General features: G+C 38.5%; 1 protein-coding gene across 2 annotated transcripts in view; it reads left to right on the top strand.

The window, feature by feature from the left end:
• Positions 1-19,584, top strand: part of LOC131474056 (C-terminal-binding protein 2-like) — a 77,684-nt gene that overhangs the window by 9,200 nt on the left and 48,900 nt on the right. For both annotated transcript variants that reach the window (XM_058651786.1, XM_058651785.1), the window contains one exon: positions 16,285-16,442. In XM_058651786.1, the coding sequence (XP_058507769.1) occupies positions 16,385-16,442 (58 nt within the window). In that variant the 5' untranslated portion in view covers positions 16,285-16,384. The remainder of the gene's footprint in view (positions 1-16,284; positions 16,443-19,584) is intronic.

The following is a 19,584-nucleotide window of genomic DNA, read 5'->3' as shown; positions in this document are numbered from 1 at the left end:
AGTGTAGGGCTGCTGGTCTGAGGCAGGGCCCCTGTGGTTCTGGCTGGGCAGCACTGTAGTGTGGCATCAGGCCCTCTGGTTTGTTATGAGCTGTTTTTGTTTGTAGTAGTAGTGGTACCATGGATTTCCCTGGACTTTGACCTGCTGCTGCTGCTGGAGTATTTGGTCTGCTAGCTAGGCTTTACATTGTGTGGACACGGGGCAACTGATGATGTCATAAGAAATGAATTTAAGCCAGTTATTTGCACAAAGATACAGTTTATGTTATTGTTTAAGCCTTTAACCCCAGTCTATTCAAATGACGGCCCATAACCAAGCCTGTGGCTCCACCAGAAATAACTGGAGAAACACTTTTCACTGTCTTTTCACTGTGTTTGTGGGTCATATATGACTTATGTTTATCTTATTTCAAAGAGAAACAACTGCTAATACTGTGCACTTTTTTATGCACTTTGAGGTGACCAAAATCATTTTAGTACTAGTTATTTTATTATTTTTTTAATGCACCTTATGATGTAACATTTGTATGACAGGTTGTGCTGAAAAAAGGGATATAGATTTTTTTAACATAGTAATAGAAAAAAGCCGCCTAAATGCTCTGTGTTTTATAGATTAATAAGGAAATTTGGCAAATTCAAAGTTCTGTTATGAACACACCCAAATGCCTCCCGAAAGCGTCTTCAGATGAATTCACTAAACAGAGGTGTTTTTAGATGCATTTGACCACATTATGTTACATGTAATGAATTTAAATGCCTTTCCAAGGTGAATGAAGACGACATAGACATCAGTTTCACACTGATTCAAAAGTATTTTTACACTTGTCAGGGCCCATATCTTGATTTATTTGTCATCGCCACTCTGTTGTAGTTAAAAATCTTATTCCCCACCCACACAGCCTGTACTGTCAGATTCTTAACAACATAATGCGTTTTTTTTCAAACATAAAACACAGCCGTGCATTACTTTATTGGTTCCATTTGTGCTATATGAGGTCATAGAAGACCTAATGCAGTGTCAGGATGGGCACCTGGTGTAGTTTGTTGCTGCTGTAGCTCATCTTCTTCAAGGTTTGACATGTTATGTGTCCATAGATGCTCATCTCTCTGTATACTTTGGTGGTAACGGGTGGTTATTTGAATCCAGTTCTCTTCTGACCTCTGGCATCAACAAGGCAACAGTTTTTCGTCCAAAGAACCGGGTCTCACTGGACATTTTCTAGTTTTTGGACCATTCTCTGTAAACACTTGTGCATGTAAATCCCAAGTAGAGCAACACGTTTGTGAAACAGTCAGACCACCAATAGCAAGTCAATTTTAACAGCTGGATTTCATTTGATAGCAGTTGAACAAGTGTACCTAATAATGTGGCGTGTGAATGTAGATCATTGTACAGTGTGTGTGTGTGTGTGTGGGTGACATCTGCTCACAAGTGGTCACAGGAGACGCATTTTAATACATGTGTGAACATATGAACTAAGACTGTGCAACTGATCTCTCAGGACAGATGTTAATACCAGTTCTTAACGGGGACAAAAGGACTAGTTCGTAAACCTGCACTGATATCCTTCCTGGGAGCATGGGAACGTTTTCTTTTTTCTTATTTCACCTTCAGTTTTATCCATAATCATGTCAATTAAAAAGTTCCTGAGGGAGGAATAATAGCTCACTAAACTGGTCAAACCTGCCCGTTAACAGGCAGCAGTTTCGGAAAAACAAAGTTGAACCATGTCTCATTATCGAGCACTTAATACTCTGACAAAACAGATTTAACAACAAAGGCTGAATGATACACTTCCTTTCAGTCAGCTCTGCCAAATGGACTGCCATTGTGGATTCTTTCAAGTTAGAATTGACGTAGGGCTGCAAGAGTATTCGTTTAATGGAATCCTCAGCTGTTTTGATTATTGCTTTATTGTAGTTTGTTTTGTAGAAAACCGATTCTCAAATACCTTTCGAGAAGTTTTCCTTTTGTGTTAAATCATTTTTGATGCATAAAAAATAATAATATTGCTATTTTTCATAATTGATGTCATAGTTGTTGATTAATTATTCAATCTTTTGGGAGAAGTTAAGTTTTGGAAGAGTGTTTCAGCTCTAAAATGTCAAATAAGATCACCCAAAAATGCGATAAAAGGAGTTTTTTTTTCTCCCCCTGAAGATACGGAAGGAAAAGCACACTAAATAATAAAATGAAGGAAATTTTGCTTCTTAGTTTCAACTACACAGCTTTAGCCCATCATTAAAATGACTGACATTCAACATTCAAGTGTGTGTGCGTACGCCGATATGACGACGATGCATGAATGTTAGGCTGCAACGATTATTTGATTAATCGGTAACCGTTTTAATAATTACAACAAGTTTTCAATATTTTTAGCTTCTTAAATGTGACTATTTTCTGTTTTTTTCTCCATTTGATAGAGAAATCATTAAAACTGAATCATTTTGGTTTGTGGACAAAACAAGACATTCGAGAACATCATCATTTCCAGGTTTTGGTAAACACCGATCAAAGTTTTTCCAAGACATTTTACAGACCAAACAAGTACTCGTTTAGTCGATTATGAAAACAATCCCTAGTTGCAGCCCTGATGGTGGAGATTATTTATGGATGAACTGATTTTGCTGTTACATGTGTCTGTGACCAGGCTGGATAGGCCTCAAGGAAAGGAGGAAGTTTTCCTCACTCTCTCTGGATCCATTTTTAATGCTGCTAAAGTTTATTCTCACAGTTTAGGTTACTGCGCTTCCATGCGTCTAACAGCCTTTTATCTCGCATAAATGCTGGCAGGAGTCCAAAGTAGAGAAACCTGGCAGATATCCATGAAGCTATTTGACACTGTTAAGTGAGCGGCTGCACTTCCCTTTGATTTAAATGAGCAGTAGACATCAGCATGGTCCCTGTAACACAGCATTAGCACTCACTCACGCATGCACACACACACACATGCCTAGACAATGTCACACAAAAAGCGGTTACACACTCGTTGCCGTGTGGAGAGCTGAGCAGGGCGAGCTGTCTCTTTGCCTCAGATCACTCATGCATGCTGAAAAGTGCCATAATATCTACTTGTTGCCAGCTGTTATGGAAGTGTCCGACGATGTGAGTGGAGGAACTGAGCAGTGGAGCTTTATCGCGTCGGCTATCTCCACTATGAATATGTATACTGCCACCAGTGTTTGCCAAGCCCAAGGCTACTGCTTTGATTCTGTGCTGCTGAGAGCTCTCAGTGGGAAGGTTTGGGGTCCTTAACTCGTCGGGTTTGTTCGTACAAAGACGTGTTTGATTGTTTGAATGTTTGATCCTGAACAGAAAAGAATTTAGTGTGTAGGTTAATGTTTGACAGAAGCCACAGACTTGGTGCCTCCTACTCAGTCTTCTGTGAGACACTCCCCTGGGAGTAGGTACAGTATCTCTGGGGATTTGTAGGCAGCCTTTTTTTTTCTGCCCCCTAACATATTCATTCTCTTTTTTTATCACGCATATCAAGCAAAGAGAAACATATTAGGGTTCAACAATTTGGGTAAAATATTGACTGATAATTCAATTATATTTGTACAACGCTGAATCACAACATACTTTATCTTAAGGCTCTTTACATTGACAACGTTATAGAGAGGAGAGAAACCCAACAATTCACACAATGAGTAAGCGCTAGGCATCAGAACAGATGAAATCTCTGACAGAACCACACTCAAAGATGTATGGCCACCTGCCTCGACCGGTTGTGGTGAAAGGAAAAATAGAGGACAGAGGAGAGGTGAGGTAGAGATAGAAGAAAGAGACCAGGAGCAGTTATCACATGTATTGTGATTGCACTTTGATTGGCGATGAAACTTCAGTTTAGTCAGACTCCAGTTTAGGGCTGAAACTAACAGTTATTTTCATAATAGATGAGTTGTTTGGTCCTTAAAATATCAGAGAATGTTGATCAGTGTTTCCCAAACTAAAAAAATAGATTTTCTCAAATGTTCTAATATTGATTTATTTGTTTTATGGGGCAAAAAGCCCAGGAAAAAGGGATAGTATTATCTTTAAAATGTATTATTGGATATTGGCAAACAAAATATGATATGACTGATGACTACAACAGTAGGCTAAATATGCTGCTACCTCCTTGACTTCAATGCTGGTGCTCTCTACAACTATCATGTCATTTATGTTTTTATTTATTTTGCTTAATTCGTATCTTTATATTTATATCTTATATCAGTTTGAGTCATTTCTTTGTCATATGGACCAAGGAAACCTGAAAATGTTCAAATTTATTCATGAATTTTTCACGACATGAATGGGATAACTTGGCTGCAGTTCTTTGACATTACCATTAGGGTTTCTCTCAATTCTACCATGTCATATTTAATAACCAACACCACATCAGCGAGTGTCTAACCATAACGATATCGGTCCGATTCTGTCGATTAACACTTAAGCTGTTAACAACACAAATGTGGTGATTTCTTTTTACCAGCAAGCTGTAAACCAGCCATTTAAAAATCATGAAGCTCCAACTGTGAGTCAAATATTCTGCTTCCATAGAGGAGAAATAAATCACCCACAACACGACTCAGTTCATGCACTGCTATTGTTTATTATTATATTTATAATACTTTTTTTTTTATACGTGATGCAATTATTTGATATGCAGGGTCTTTTGAATGCATAGGATTTTCTGATTTGATCCAGTTATTTTGACTAAAATGTGATGATACGCATCATATTTTGTTGATTTTGAATAACCTACAGCTAAATGAGAAATTGTATTATCCAGTTCTATAGGGCTGCAACAGTTATTCGATTATTACTCCATCCCTAAATTAATCGACAACCATTTTTTCAGTTTCTTAAATGTGAATATTTTCTGGTTTCTTTGCTCCAGAGAACAAAGAAGTTATTAAAACAGAGTCTTTTTTTTTGGAAGTACAAAATAATCAACCAATTACTGACGTTTTTATATGTATGTATATATATATATATATATGTGTATGTATATATATCTATGTATATGTATATGTGTGTATATATGTATATATACATGTCCGCTCTTCCTGTGGCCTTCCTGTGAGTTTTGTTTTAACAACTGTGTGCCTTGAGGAAATAATGTTTCCATTTTTGCAAACCCTGAACCGATAATAAACTTGAGGCTACTTACCGACTGAATCATTTCAAATAACTCACAGAACATAGTTATTTGTTCCATTTTCCACGCACTGCCTCAGATTAACCTCTGCCCTGGCCTTCCTTTTTTTTAATTCTTTTTTCAGTTCTTTACAATCAACCTGCCTGATACATACATACATACTGTGTGTACACACGTTGATAAATTAGCCTCACGATAAGCAAACTATTAGTTCTGCAAAGGAAGGAAGGAAGGAAGGAAGGTCTTTTCAGACTTTGTACTGAACACACAATGCTGCGTGAGTTGTAAAGGCCTCGTATATGAAAGTGCTGGACTGCTGCTTTTGTGCAATGCTTTAACTTTTGTGCCACCGTGACGACGCTCGCTCTTCTCATGTCTCCATCAAACCATCCTTGAGCTCTTAATGCTGGGTGGAGTTTCTTTGTGCAGCAGACACCTTGGCACCAGCTTTCGGACTAACAAATCCACATGTGCTCTTGTCTATTTACATACATGTTGTGTAACTTGTGTGTGTGTGTGTACAAGTGTGTGCTCTCACACCTTAGCTAAGACTGACAGATGGAATCATTTCACACACAGACAGACAGGCAGGCTATAGAAAACATGGGTGTTTTTATTAGTATCGCTGCTGCTGCGGTGGTTAATAATCTGGGTCAGTGACGTTCAGCCCACAGCGAGTCGGCCTCTAGGGCCAGATTGGCCTTTACTTAACCTCATTTACTCTGTTACCTTACAAGCATACTTCACCTACAGTTTGCTGTTATAGAGCCTACAACGAGAGGTGGAGTCGCATGGAGGAATCCAGTATCCATAGAAAGGGGAAGGGATGAAGTAATGGGTGATTAAATCTACAAGAAAAAGGCAGTAATGCAAAAGTACAGATTCCAAATGCTGTAAAACACAACCGCCGACCTATAAAAACGTCTACTTTATTCTATGTGGTTGCGATTGTGACACAGATGTTCTTCCCTGCAGCCCAGACAGAGCTCTTACCACCAAAACCCCCTGAACCTTTAATAACTCACAAAAAGATGTGCAGCTCACAGACTTGTAAGTGAAAACCTCAAAACCTTTAAGGCACCGTGTGTAAAATTCAGCAACGTTTATTGGTGACGTTACAGCTGAATTTCCCCACAACGCAACCCTCCACGTGTGTCAGGAACGGGTTTTTTCAGCTTTCATCGATTACTAAATTAATCGTCAACTATTTTGATAATCGATTTGAAGCTTTTTTCATGATTAAAACAAGATTTTTGATTGTTTCAGCTACTTAAACGTGAATATTTTCTGGTTTCTTTGCGCCACATAACAAAGAAATTATTCAAAACTGTCTTGTTTTGTCCACAAAGCAAAATGATTAATTCAATAACCTTATCAATTCCAGGTTTGACAAACACCGATCAACATTTTTTAATGTTTTCTGACATTTTATGGACCAAGCGATTAATCTTGTAAATAATGGACGGTTAGTTGCATCTCTAATAAAATGCGATATGTGATACATGGTCCACAATACCAATAATATCACGATACAATAATTCTGTGATAATCGATATATTGCAAAACAATCATAGTGATACAGCACGATATCTGTCGCACTGAATAACAAAAAAACATCAGTGAAAAGTTAAATATGCAGGATTTCTCTGTTTATTCATAACATAGAGAACAAAGTGCATAAAGTCTATGTATTGAACTTGGATGGGGCTCTTAATGATCACTTAATGTAGCTTTCTCCACCATTATCCCTCTTCTTTGGCCAGGTAACTTCTGCCCCAAATTTCCCTTTGAGCAGCGCCACCAAGAGGAAACGTAATAATAGGCCTTTATTAATTAAAATATCAGTATTTGCCCTGGCACATCGATTATTGTATTTGACCAGGAAGGACGACAATATAATGCCAAATTTTAAAGCCCTATTCCAGATAAATGCTACATAGATCAATCTACCTAAAATCATTAATAAATTAGTATGTTGTCAGAATATACAAAAACAAAGCTTTTAAATGAAATAAAATGAGTTCAGAGGTCAAATATGAGATCTGACGTTCCACCAGCGTGACACAGTGGGAGGAGTCGCTTTATTGCGGACACGTGGAATGAGGAAGTTCTTCTAAAAGTGATTACATTTATGGCTATTTACCTTCCTCTTTAAAAAGGGTGAAACTGTGAAGCGGAGCTCATCCAAAATAGGAGCATTTGCACCCACATCATGAACTCATCACTACAGTTAATTTGCAGTCAAATTGCTTTTGCGGTGGTTGCATATGCATCAGGTGCTCAGTAGTTAAGTGGTGGGAAAAGGCACATCATCAAGTTCAGCAATTAAAAGCGCCACTTACCAACCTCAACACACATAAGTGTACAAGTGCACCTAATTAGACTGAGACTATTCTGAGGGGATTTTGGTGAAATTACGGACTATTATGTAGAGGACTAGTTTTGTGTGACATGGAAAATAAAATATTTTGCGCTTCCCTCATTTTGCTCCTCATACTCAGTCTGGAGCGGTTGTTATTTTGCAATTTAGTTGCGTTCCGCGTTTCTCTGAAAGTCATAAAAAACATCTTTTCCATCACAAATTCATTTTGCATATATTTTGTTCAGGTACAGCCTTATTAAAAAAAGTTATAATTCCTTCTGTACTCTCAAAGACAACTGTAGCTCTGGAGCAAGTCACAAAAACGGAATTTGTCCTCGTTGTGGTCTGAAACAATTACTCCATTAATCGATTATTAATCAATTACTAAATTAATTGTCAACTGTTTTGATAAATCATCAATCGGTTTGGAGTTTTTTCCCCCCCAATATTAAAACCAGTTAAATTTTTCGACTTCTTAAATGTGAATATTTTCTGGTTTATTTGTTCCATATAACAAATAAATCATAAAAACTGAATCATTTTGGTTTGTGGACCAAACAAGACATCTGACAACATCATTATTTCCAGGTTTGAGAAATATATTTTTCAAAATTTTGGAGATTTTCTGGATCAAACTATTGCTCGATTAATTGAGAAAATAATCGACTGATTAATCCTTTTGAAAATACTCTATTATAAATAACTCTATTGTGATCAGTTGCATATACATACTTCTGTTTACTGCAACGTTATACTCTCTTGTATCACAAAGAGCCTATTAATTCCAGGTTTTACAGGTTTTTTTATGGCCAACGCCAATTTATAAAAAAATTGGGGCAGCTGATGGCTAATCATTAATGCCGTTTTGTTACCAATTTTATTTCTTCTTTTATCTGGTAAAATATAACTAACTGAAAACTGAAGAAGGTTATTATCTTCTTCTTTTAATTTTTCATATAAATAAATCGCCAATTTCAGAGTCTAAATATGTAGTACGATTTATGTCTGCACTGCGGTATCAACCAAAATTAATATCTAAACTAAATATTTGATTTAGTGAATTTGAAAGAAAAGTAAAATGTAAACATTTGGATAAATAAATCAAGATTCATTGATTCATTTATAACACAATCTATATGTATAAAGATCACTGTATTGATTAAATGTAAAACCAATATTATATACACACTGTAGGACAGAACTAGAGCACCTGCCGTTTGAATGCTTTAATTACGTTCACGACTGTTGCAGCATTTGCCAGAATCATTTTCTTATACACTTCTGAATAGCTCTCTTGACAGCTCATGGCCTGAAGATTAATTTTAATGGCAGTGGAGCTGGAACTAATTACTGTTTTCTTTCTCTTGTAATCAGCCAATTATTTCTGATTAATTGATTGACGCGTTAAATGACAGAAATGTGTCGGGTCTCGTTTTTGTTCAGTCTGCCGTCCAAAAAAACTCAAAAGCTGTTAATCTGTCTGGTATTTCCTGGAGTTAGACAATAAAACAACGACACAAAACGTTGTCAAAGCAGTTGCCATAAATTATCGTGAAATGAGTGTCCGAAAATGTCCTTTTAACTTCTTCATGGTTTTGGACTGTGCGACGAAACCGGAGAACGAGGAAAAAACCCACGCAGATCGAACTTGGTCGAACTGCCATGTGGCCTCAAACCATTATTATTCAGTTTGAATCATTTTTTTTTGTTATTTATTTGGAACCAGAAGAAAAAATAAGGAGCTTGTTTTAATTATTAAAAAAAAATACACAAAATGATTAATATCTTATCAAGGGAAGTGATGAAGTAAAAGTTATTCCAAGTAGTGTTCCTTCAGCGGTCTTCTACTTCTTCTTCTTCAGTCTGAACATTCTCCTCTGACCTCTGGCATTTTCACCCAGAGAACTTACTGCAACTTCCTGGATATTTTCCTCTTTTTTGTCCAAGCCATTCTCTGTAAACCCTGGGGATACAGTAGTTGTCCCTGAAAAATCCCAGTAGATCAGCAGTTTCTGAAAATACTCGCAGCAACCCCGTCAACCATGCCATGTTCAAAGTCCCTTAAATCACCTTTATTCCACATTCTGATGCTCAGTTTGATCTTGGGACAAGGTCGTCTTGGTTATGTCTACACTCACACCTGGCTGATGAGATATTTGTGTCACTAAGTCATTGAACAAGTGTGCTTGATAAAGTGGACTTGAGTAAGGGTTGGCAATCACAGGATATGATACGATACATGGTCCACGATACCAATAATATCACAATACAATTCTTTGATAATCAATATATTGCAAGACAATCATACAGCGATACAACTCCCTCTTCTTCGGTCAAATAACTTCCACCCAAGTTTCCCCTCATTCATTTGAGCGGCGCCACCATGAGGAGACAGGAAGTAGTGGCGCGTGGCGAGTGAAACTGGCAGAAACTGTTTACTTTGAAGCGCCTTAATTTGTTAAAATATTGATATTTGCCGCTTTGTATCGATTATCATGTGGCACGATATATCACCAAATCCATATTTTTGACTCACCCCTAGCCTTGAGTGTATATTTGAGTAAAATGTGTGATTTTTGGAAGTTTTGTTATGTAGAATAGTAACATTAAAGATAGGGTTTGTCAATGTTAAATTCAAACATGGCTTCTGATCTTCCACGTCCTCTGTTGGGTGTGTTGTGATATTGTGGATAAAAATTAAATTGCCAATTATCCAAGTGGAGATTTAATGGCAGACTTTGTTTTTAGTTCATTAGATGTAAGGAGCTGGAGAGAGGAGGAATGTAGGCCATGCCGAGAGCCTCTGTGGTTTAAGCTAACAGGCTGCTGTGCACAATAATGTCATCATTATGCGTTTCCTGGGTGACTTAAATGAATCGCTATTATTACAAAATTGTGCATTACTTCAAGTCAGCAGATAGCGCTGCCGCAGTCTCATTTTGTTTAGAGTTAAGAGGATGAAGACGACAACAACATGAGAGGAGGAGGAAGAGAGGAAGGATGGGATGGGGAGAGTGGTTTAAGAGAAAAGGCGATGTAAAGGAGAAATGGGCAGTGAAAAGGACGCCGTCTGCCAGCAGCTGACAGGACACGCAAAAGGAGGTGAAAAGAAACATGGGAAAGCACAGACGCCCTGACAGACACCGAGCTTGTGATGATGATGGAGAGGTAGAAAGAGGGGAGCTGTAATTGTCAGTAACTGGTGCGTTTGTACGAGGAGGAGGGCTGCAGGAAGAAAGCCTGTCAGGGAGGAGGACGCCATAAATCAGCAGCCTGAGTGGCAGCTTTACGTGGCCCTCAGAGCCCCAACTATCAGATTAATGAGAGAAGAGAAACCTTAACCACCTTCTCATCTCTGCTGCTTCTTTTTCTGCTATCTGGCACTTTCAGAGACATAAATCACACACTCTTAAGCAGTCACTTAAGGTAGCTGCTACACAATTCTTCCTTAAAATGTTGATGGTAAAATCCCACCACCCCCACCACCCCGTCCAATGATGTTTTGCACTAATGAGATTTTTATGCAGCCAGTGTCCCATCAATGTAGCGTCACTTTAAAATTTGTTCTGCTTTCTAAGCCACATTCATCAACTGCGAAAGGGAAAAAGTCAACTTTATGGGTATTATTCATTTTCTTTCCAAGAGTACTTAGATGAGAAGATCAATGCATGTGTCAGGTCCATATGGTGCATTTAAAGCCAGAGTGCGAGGCGCTGTTAGCTTAGCTCAACAAAGAAACTGGAAACTGAAATCTGTCCAATCTGTTCTTCTTGGTGCCACTGAACTTCACCTTTATAGTTGTTAGATCCTGTCTGTGCAGTTAAACTAAGACTAATTAAACATGGCAGATATTGCTGTTTTAAACAAAACAGGATAGCGGTTTTCAGTCTTCTTGCTAAGCTATGCTAACTGGCTACTGCTCAGTACATAGCTGCTAAGAAATAGTCAAGAGAGAATTTTTTTATACAACATATTAGTGTGTATATATATATATATAAACTTGTGTAATATTTTAGTTACAGTTGTTCACGTTATTTTCTTCATTTTATTTATTTATCTGTTTTTGATGTTAGTAGATTTACTTTGCGTCATAAATATGCTCTTATTGTGAAGTATACATCGTTCCATATCAAAACAAGCACTTTTGCTTTGAAAGTCTACAAGATATCACGATTTCTTGCGTTATGATGATGAAATGTCGTGCTATAATATCGCCCACCTGCTACTGAGCAGTTGTTTTTCCATCTTTTCTTTCTCTAGACAAGTTGGGAAAAACAACTGTTAAAGAGATGAGTTCATTCATTTAAGAAACATGCAAATTGCCAAGATGGACACCAAATTCAAAATGGCCAACCTCCTGTTGTGTTGAGGCCATTTTCCCAATTGATTTTTTTGTTGGGCTTGGGCTGGTACATGTTTTCACCAAATTTCATGAATTTTGGTGCAACCTCATTTTGGCTTTCTCCATCCACATTAAATACTGAGCCATTCTGCACCACTTGCGCAAAATTTCTTCGGCATTTCTGATTTGTGTGCCAATTTGCGCCTGTTTTCACCAACGTTTAGTAACTCAAAAATGCAGTAATTAATTTTTTTTTTGTAAAATAGTACAGTAATTCCTGATAATCTTTGATAATCTAAACTCATATTATTCTCATTTTCTGATGACAAGTAGTAGAAGCTCAGTTGGTGATATAAAAAAGAAAGACATTGCTTATTAAACACCTGATATGTCAATGAAACGTGTTACGTGAAAGTCACAGCTGTAACTTCACTTCACTGTGTGCCTTTTAGGGGCAGCTGTGGCTCAGCAGATTGATCGTTTTCTAACCAAAAGGTTGGCAGTTTTATCCCCGGCTCCTTTAGTTTGATGAGTCCAATGTGTCCTTGAAGACACTTCACCCCAGATTGCTCCCAGTGTCTGTGCTGGCAGTGTGTGATTGATATACAGTTGAAAATAGCTGTGTGAATGTGCCATGTGAATGGGTGATTGACAAAACGAAGGTGCTTTTAGTGGTCATCAAAACGTCAACCGGAGCCAAACCCACAGGTTTGTTAATCCGGTGAGAGGACTCATCGGACACATGACCTCAGTATAGGAGAAAGACTTTTCTCTTTAAGTGGCTTGTCCCTCTTTTTGTCTCTGAAACAAGATCTCCAGGGCTGCCCAGCTTTTTATGTACTTATCTCCACAAAAGGAATAGAAATTAATGAGTGCAAGTGAAAGGAAAGCAATATATAGAGAGCTAAAATAGAGAGAAGCTGGCTCTTTTCTGTTTGTGAAATGTCTGGATGTACAGGGTGTCGGATGGAGAGGCAGTGTGTGAATTCATAACTCTTGTGATGTGAGTGATGCAATGGTTGCAGCAATGCGGTTATTCCTTTCTTTGTTGCATTCTGATACAGTTTTTTTTACTTCCATATGTGTCTGTATGAGACACAATAAAGAAGTACCTCCAACACAATTTTTTTGAATAAATGCTGCAGCTAACAACAATTGATTATTCTGTAGATTATTATTTTCTCAATTAATGAAAGAATTGAGAAAATATATTGATTGCTGTTTCATAAAACTCTAAATGATGATGTTTTCAAACGTCTTGCTTTGTCCACAAACAAAACGATTCAGGGTTTAATGATTTGTGTGTTTGTTTCTCCTCTTGTTTCTCTCCTCAAGCGTTGAGCACATACTGTATATATCCTCTCAGCTCAGTCCCCTTATTGTCAAGTTATATAACAGCACAGCAGTTAAGTAACAGTCCAGCAGCGACGGTGCTCAGAGCTGCAGGGCAAGCGCACTTCCTCCCCGACACTCCTTTGGCAGAGAGAGATCAAAGTTGTTGTTGTTTTCTGACTCAACACTGAAGTCTGTATCCTTATCTAAACTGCTCACACCAAATTCCATAGAAAAAATCAGCATTTTGACATCACAGCACATGGGAGTTGATGATCCATTGCTGCCTCAGTTTAAATGTGTTATTTTGTGACTTAGGTAAATCCCAACAAAGAATTTCATACACCTGTGTCCCACAAACTTGTCAAACACCAGTAGAGCTTAATTAACAAATTAAAGCGCCTTAAAGTAAACAGTTTCACTCGTCACACGTCACTACTAGATATCTCCTCACGGTGGCGCTGCTTTGATGAATGAGGGAAACTTGGGTGGAAGTTACCTGGCTGAAAAATGACAATGGTGGAAAAAGCTACGTTAAGGGATGCTCCATCCACATTCAATACATAGACTTTATACACTTTGTTCTCTATGTTGTTGTGAATAAACAGAGAAATCCAGCACTTTCAACTTTTCACGTTAACGTTTTGTTTACTTCAGTGAGACAGATATCGCGATGTATTGCTATATGATTGCCTTACAATATATTGAGTATCACAAAATCGTTGTATCGTGATATTATTGGTATCGTGGACCGTATGTCCTGTATTGTGAGGTAACCTGTGGTTCCCAACCCCTAATTGAATGATTTCATTCTCTTATGGTGTTCAAGGCACCTGTGCCTGCGCTGTTGTTTGTCCAGTGAGGCAAATGTCAATGAAGTGAGATCAATATCGCCCAACTTTATAATGACTAAACGGCCAGATGCACTCGTGACCCATGCTGTTGCCACTTGGCAGCAGTCACAGCATGTCTCCTCCTGTCTATTCATAGCCAAGGTGGTGTGACTCTCTCCCTCTCTCTCTCTCTCTCTCTCTCTCTCTCCCCCCCGCCTCTGACCGACTTGTTTCCTGGACCCACTCTTGCTCAATTACTTCTCCTCTGACTCCCACATGTGGATCTTCAGCTCCTTGGCAAGGAGAGCAAATCTTGTGGAGGAGGAAAGCAAGCTGCAGTGAAGCAATCCACAATGTTTTCTGTTTCAAAAAACAACAACCCCACAGTGTTCAAAGCAAAGTGTGTTAAATGCAGGAGGAATCAAGAATGTAGCACCTGCAATGTTGTTTCTTTTTAAATCCACTTAACCGCGCTGCCCCTCCCACCCCCACAGCTGGGAACAGCTGTCAAAATACAGATGCAATGCATCAATTCATCATTAAGCCATACTGCTGCTCAGCCTGCCCTCCATCCCCAGCAGAACATAATGGTTATAATTGCAGTTGCAGGGCAAATATCAATATATCATCATATAAATAGTCAAGCGAGAGCCATTCTCAAAGTGCAGCACTCCAGGATTGAGCCCAGAGGGCGATATATGGACGGAAAGAAACAGCGGTCGGGTTATAAATGTGCGAGTGCAGCCCGAGAAAGATGTAGGCAGAGGACGGCTGTCACACTGGACTCATCCTGTTAGATGACATTCTGGTACTTTCCTCTCCCTCCCTCCCATTAACAACCGTCTTCCCTCCCTCATGTCTTCATTCTGCTGATACAACAGCCTCACCTCTGCTGACAAACTGACCCACATTCCTCTGAGTGACTCGCTGCCCTCAGACTGTGACCGTGCTCAGGTCCACATCGCTGCTCGTCATCATGTGTATCTTTGTGTGTGTCAGTGTATGTGTGTGTGTAACCTCCCGTCCCCCCCCAAAAAACAGCTGCAACATCTGTTCAGGCTTCACCAGTTAGATGATCGTTCTTTAGAGGACGATCAGTGACTGAACATAAATGACACTATTTACTCACTCTCACATTACATGTCTCTCTTTCAAACGAGGCTCCCTCTAGTGGAGAGTGGCCTCTGCATGTTTGACTTCAAAGTGAATTCTCATCTTCTCATTCTTGCCTTTAGTCCTGATGCTGTCTGATTGTGTGTCGCTGGTTTAAATGTCTCGATTTTTACTTTCCCTTTGATATATTTTGTGTGTTCAAATATCAGATTTTTCTAAACATTTTGTTTCTATGAAGCAATTTGACTCAAATAAATAAACAATAAACATGACTTAACTTCTCTCCTTAACCAACAATTGACTGATACAAACTGTGGCCGATGTCAATTCAAGTTTTTTTATTTTCTTTTTTCCTCCGTCTGTTTAAACATATTTAATAATCACAAATAATCCAAAAGAAAATATGCTTAACTTCAGTTAGCAGTTATTTAACAACACTAATTGTCTGTCAATCAAATTGATTTTACATTTTCTCTGCAATGCCAAAAACTAAAGATAATATGCAAAGAAATTTTTTAAAATATATGAAACAGATGATCACAAAAAGGGTTAGGGTAAACGATGTACTTTTGGATGAAAAAAATAAATGGCAAAAAATCCCTATCAATTGACCCAACCCATTACTTGGTCTACATCTATTCTACATCTATTCAATAATAATTTAATACTTATTATCACAATATACAGTAATGTAAACCCTTTAAAACCCTTTAGAGAAATGAATATCGACTTTTCACCTTCTAATGTTTAATGTCTCATAGTTTTTGTTATTTTCTGTCTATATGGAAGTTTTAAACCATACTTATCTGGTTTCTGTTTGTTCTTCTTATTTGTTTTATTATATTAAACAAACCGCAAGCTTTAAACAAGTTACCCAATTTAATATGTGTATAATACACCTCTGTATATGTACCATATCCATGTCACTCTTTACATATGTAGTTGTAAGTGTGAACTTTGTTTTGCAGTGTTTGTTGTTATGTCTAATGTTTCTTCCTGACTCATTATCAATCGTTGAAACATAATATATAAACAATTTGTTATAATTAGTGGCATAAATTCAAGAAATGGTGATGGAGAGTGTTGTATAGTTGTGGAATTTTTGCTGAAAATGCATTAAAACACTGTCTGACTTTATCACTGCTTTCTTGAATTTTAGGTATAAAACATCTGCTACCTACCGTCCACAAGACTGGACACTGAGAAGCAGAGGTGGATAGAAAATCAAGAGAGGAGAGAGCATTTCAGGCTGTGACAGGATGGCTCTGGTCGACAAACATAAAGTCAAACGCCAGCGGCTGGACAAGATCTGTGAGGGTGAGACACTCTCTTTTTACTTCTTGTCTTTCTTTCTTTTCTCTTTTAGCTTTTTCTGTCCATTTGGAAGTGATGGTGTAGTCATAAAAAGCAAAGAGTCTCTCCAAGTGTGTTTGAGTTTGTCAGGAGGGACCAACTGAGGCTCCAAACTTCTGCTGCGAAGGTTTGTCGAGGAGAGAAAAAGTGTGTGTTTAGCTGAAATGTCTGGAACAATCAGGTGAGGGAAAGCACCTGGTCTAGCACTTACAGTAGAAGGCAGGATGCCCGTCCACTCTATTGTTTGAATTTTTCCAGAGATCTTCCTGCTGGATTCTCATTATTCTCTCACGGATGCTTTCAGAAATGTGGAGCTGCAGGGCTTGGTCGGAGAAGTTCTTAAAAATGTCAGTGGTGGCGTTTCATACAAGACCCATCTAGATCAGTAGATTTTACAGAAACACGGATTTGTCAGTACCTAAACCTGGTCCTAATGAGGCAGAACCTTTATTTCTGAGGAACTTATCAAATTTGGTGCTATGATTTGACTTGTGATTCGGTTTAAGTTAGGGTTAGCCATTGACTGTTTATGGTTAGGATACTTAATTCAGGTTGTCCAAATGAATATGTGTTAATGCAGAGTCCTGAAAATGATACCTGCAAGAAAAAAGTAGGACAGAGTATGTGATTTAGTCCTTCGGGTGACTGGCGCCGTTCTCTTTCCCCACGTTTCCCATCAAATATCTCTACCTGCATTACATCTGCTTTTATGAGGCGGAGAATTGGAGAGCTGCAGAACAGACATGGCCCTTTAACCACAGTTTATGCAAATAATGATAATCTCCTTTTATGTTTTTGCACAAATCTCCCTTATTCCCTTCCACCCTTCCCTGAATGTACCACACTCAACCAACCACAAGACACCTGATAAAGTAGTGTGTTGGGTGCTTCAACATTACCTACCTTGGTCGTTCTTCTCTGAGCTCTGGCATCAACAAGAGTTTTTCTCCCAGAAATCTGCTGCTCACTGGATATTCTCTGATGATTGTCCATTGGACTCCTAGTAGATCAGCAGTTTCTGACATGCTCAGACCAGCCTCTCTGGAATCAACATCCATGTTGCACTCAAAAGCCACGTTTCCACCGAATGGAATTGTTTGGTTTGGTACTATTATGAATAGTACCAAAGCCAGCCAAGTTCTTACACACCAAACTTGTCAAACCGTTTCTTCATAGTCTTTTATTTGTGCACTGGGGCACAGTCATGTTGGAACAGAAAAGGCCCTTCCTTAAAACTGTTGCCACAAAGTTGGAAACATAGCATTGTCCAAAATGTCTTGGTATGCTGAAGCGTCAAGACTGTCCTTCATTGGAGATAAGGGTGCTAGCCCAAAGCCTGATTGAAACACCTGAATTCAATACCTTACAGGTGTGGCCAAATACTTTTGTCCATTTCGTGTATTTGTCATCAGTTGACGATGTGTACGTAATAAAGTGCACAGTATGTTTAAGCAGGAGAAGCTCCTGCACCAGCTGCTCCACCAATGTCCCGATAAGAATTATGTCTGAAATGGCTGGTAATGTGTTCGTACCTCTGCCCCTGAGAAAGAAAATATAATAGATTCCTCAGTGAAGCAGTGATTTGTCCAATTCCACCCTCGGAATGAGAGCCACATGTGGCATCTCAAGCCTCTCCAAACCGCCAACCCTGCTCACATGGAAACTCTCTTTTCGTTGGTATTCTCTAAGGAGGCAACATCATAAAACAATATTTTCTGATTAGCACCATTTTGTTCCACAGGCATTCAAAGCCATGTGTCCATGTCTCCTCTGCCTATTAACAATAAAATCATTCTCCCTCTTGTTCAGTTAGTCACCACGGCTGTTCTTAAAAACAAATGTTGAGGAGGGTGATTCACATTGACGTTAACAGATCAGAGGTCGGTGAATCACGCCGTTTTCACGGCAGTGTTAAATCTCTTCAAACATAAAAAAAAAAGGGGTATTTCAAAACCAGAGGCATGGTGGCGTGTTCTGCACCATTGTGACAAAGCCACCCACTATTATCTATAAACAGAAAGCTGGGACCGAGGCGTGAAATAGAAATCAAAGTTGGAATTATGTGTATTGACAAAAACAAGAGCGTTATGGAGTGATTGTGATTTGTGTTGCCAGCGCTGGGGTTGCACTCTGCGAGACAGCGAGTCAAGTCTGTCTAATCTCCATTTATCCTCCGAGGATAACTGTATCAATCCAATAATTGTTTCACAGCGGCGGGCATTGATTACATCTTTACTCGTTGTGATGAATGGCAAACGGAGCCACTGTGGCCTCAACCCACTTCAGGATGGGTCAGTAAAGCTCCTGATAGAAACAAGTCACAGTGCTAGAATGCAGATTTGACTGGAATGGTGGGTGTTTCTGATGTGATTCAGTGTCCTCTGTTTTCATGTTGCATTTTGGTGATAGTTTTTTTCCAAATTAGATACACAAGGTCAAAACTGGGGCTTCCAATCTTGTCCATTTGTTATGTTTCACAACAGTGTTTCACAACAATTTGTCAGAAACATGCTGATCCCAGTTAGAGCTGAAGGTGACACCCTCTTTTCTTCCTACAAATATTAAAAGAGGGGAAAGCACATCATCACAGTGCTGGAAGCACATCATTCTTTTGCTTTTTCCTTGATATATTACTTTTGACTTTTGAAAGATAATCTAATCAGGATTTTTCTTGAGGTGAAACATGCAACGATGTTAGCGGAGAACAAGTTAAACATAAAATCTGCTTTTATGGAATATACAGAATTTGCTGTGTGAAATTTTCATTGATGAATGAATATCCAATAGTTTGATAGCCAGTTAATGATTGCGGTAATATATTACATCTAAAGTGACAAACATTTTTTGCAGATGTGAGGGTTTGATGTTTATTAGTCACAAGGGCTACAGCTATTGATTGTTAATCAATGAATTGATTATTTTCTTAATCGATTTATGTGTTTTCTCGATTCATTGATTAGTTTGGTTCATAAAATGTTAAAAAAAAAAAACTTTCCCATAACTTGAAATAATGATGTTCTCAAATGTCTTGTTTTGTCCACAAACCAAAATTATTAGTATTATTAGTTTTCATGATTTCTTTGATTTTTGGAGCAAAGAAAGAAGA

This window comes from Solea solea, chromosome 15 (genome assembly GCF_958295425.1).
Source record: "Solea solea chromosome 15, fSolSol10.1, whole genome shotgun sequence".
NCBI lineage: Eukaryota > Metazoa > Chordata > Actinopteri > Pleuronectiformes > Soleidae > Solea > Solea solea.
Note: the sequence above shows the minus strand (reverse complement) of the source record. Positions and strands in the feature narration are given on the sequence as shown.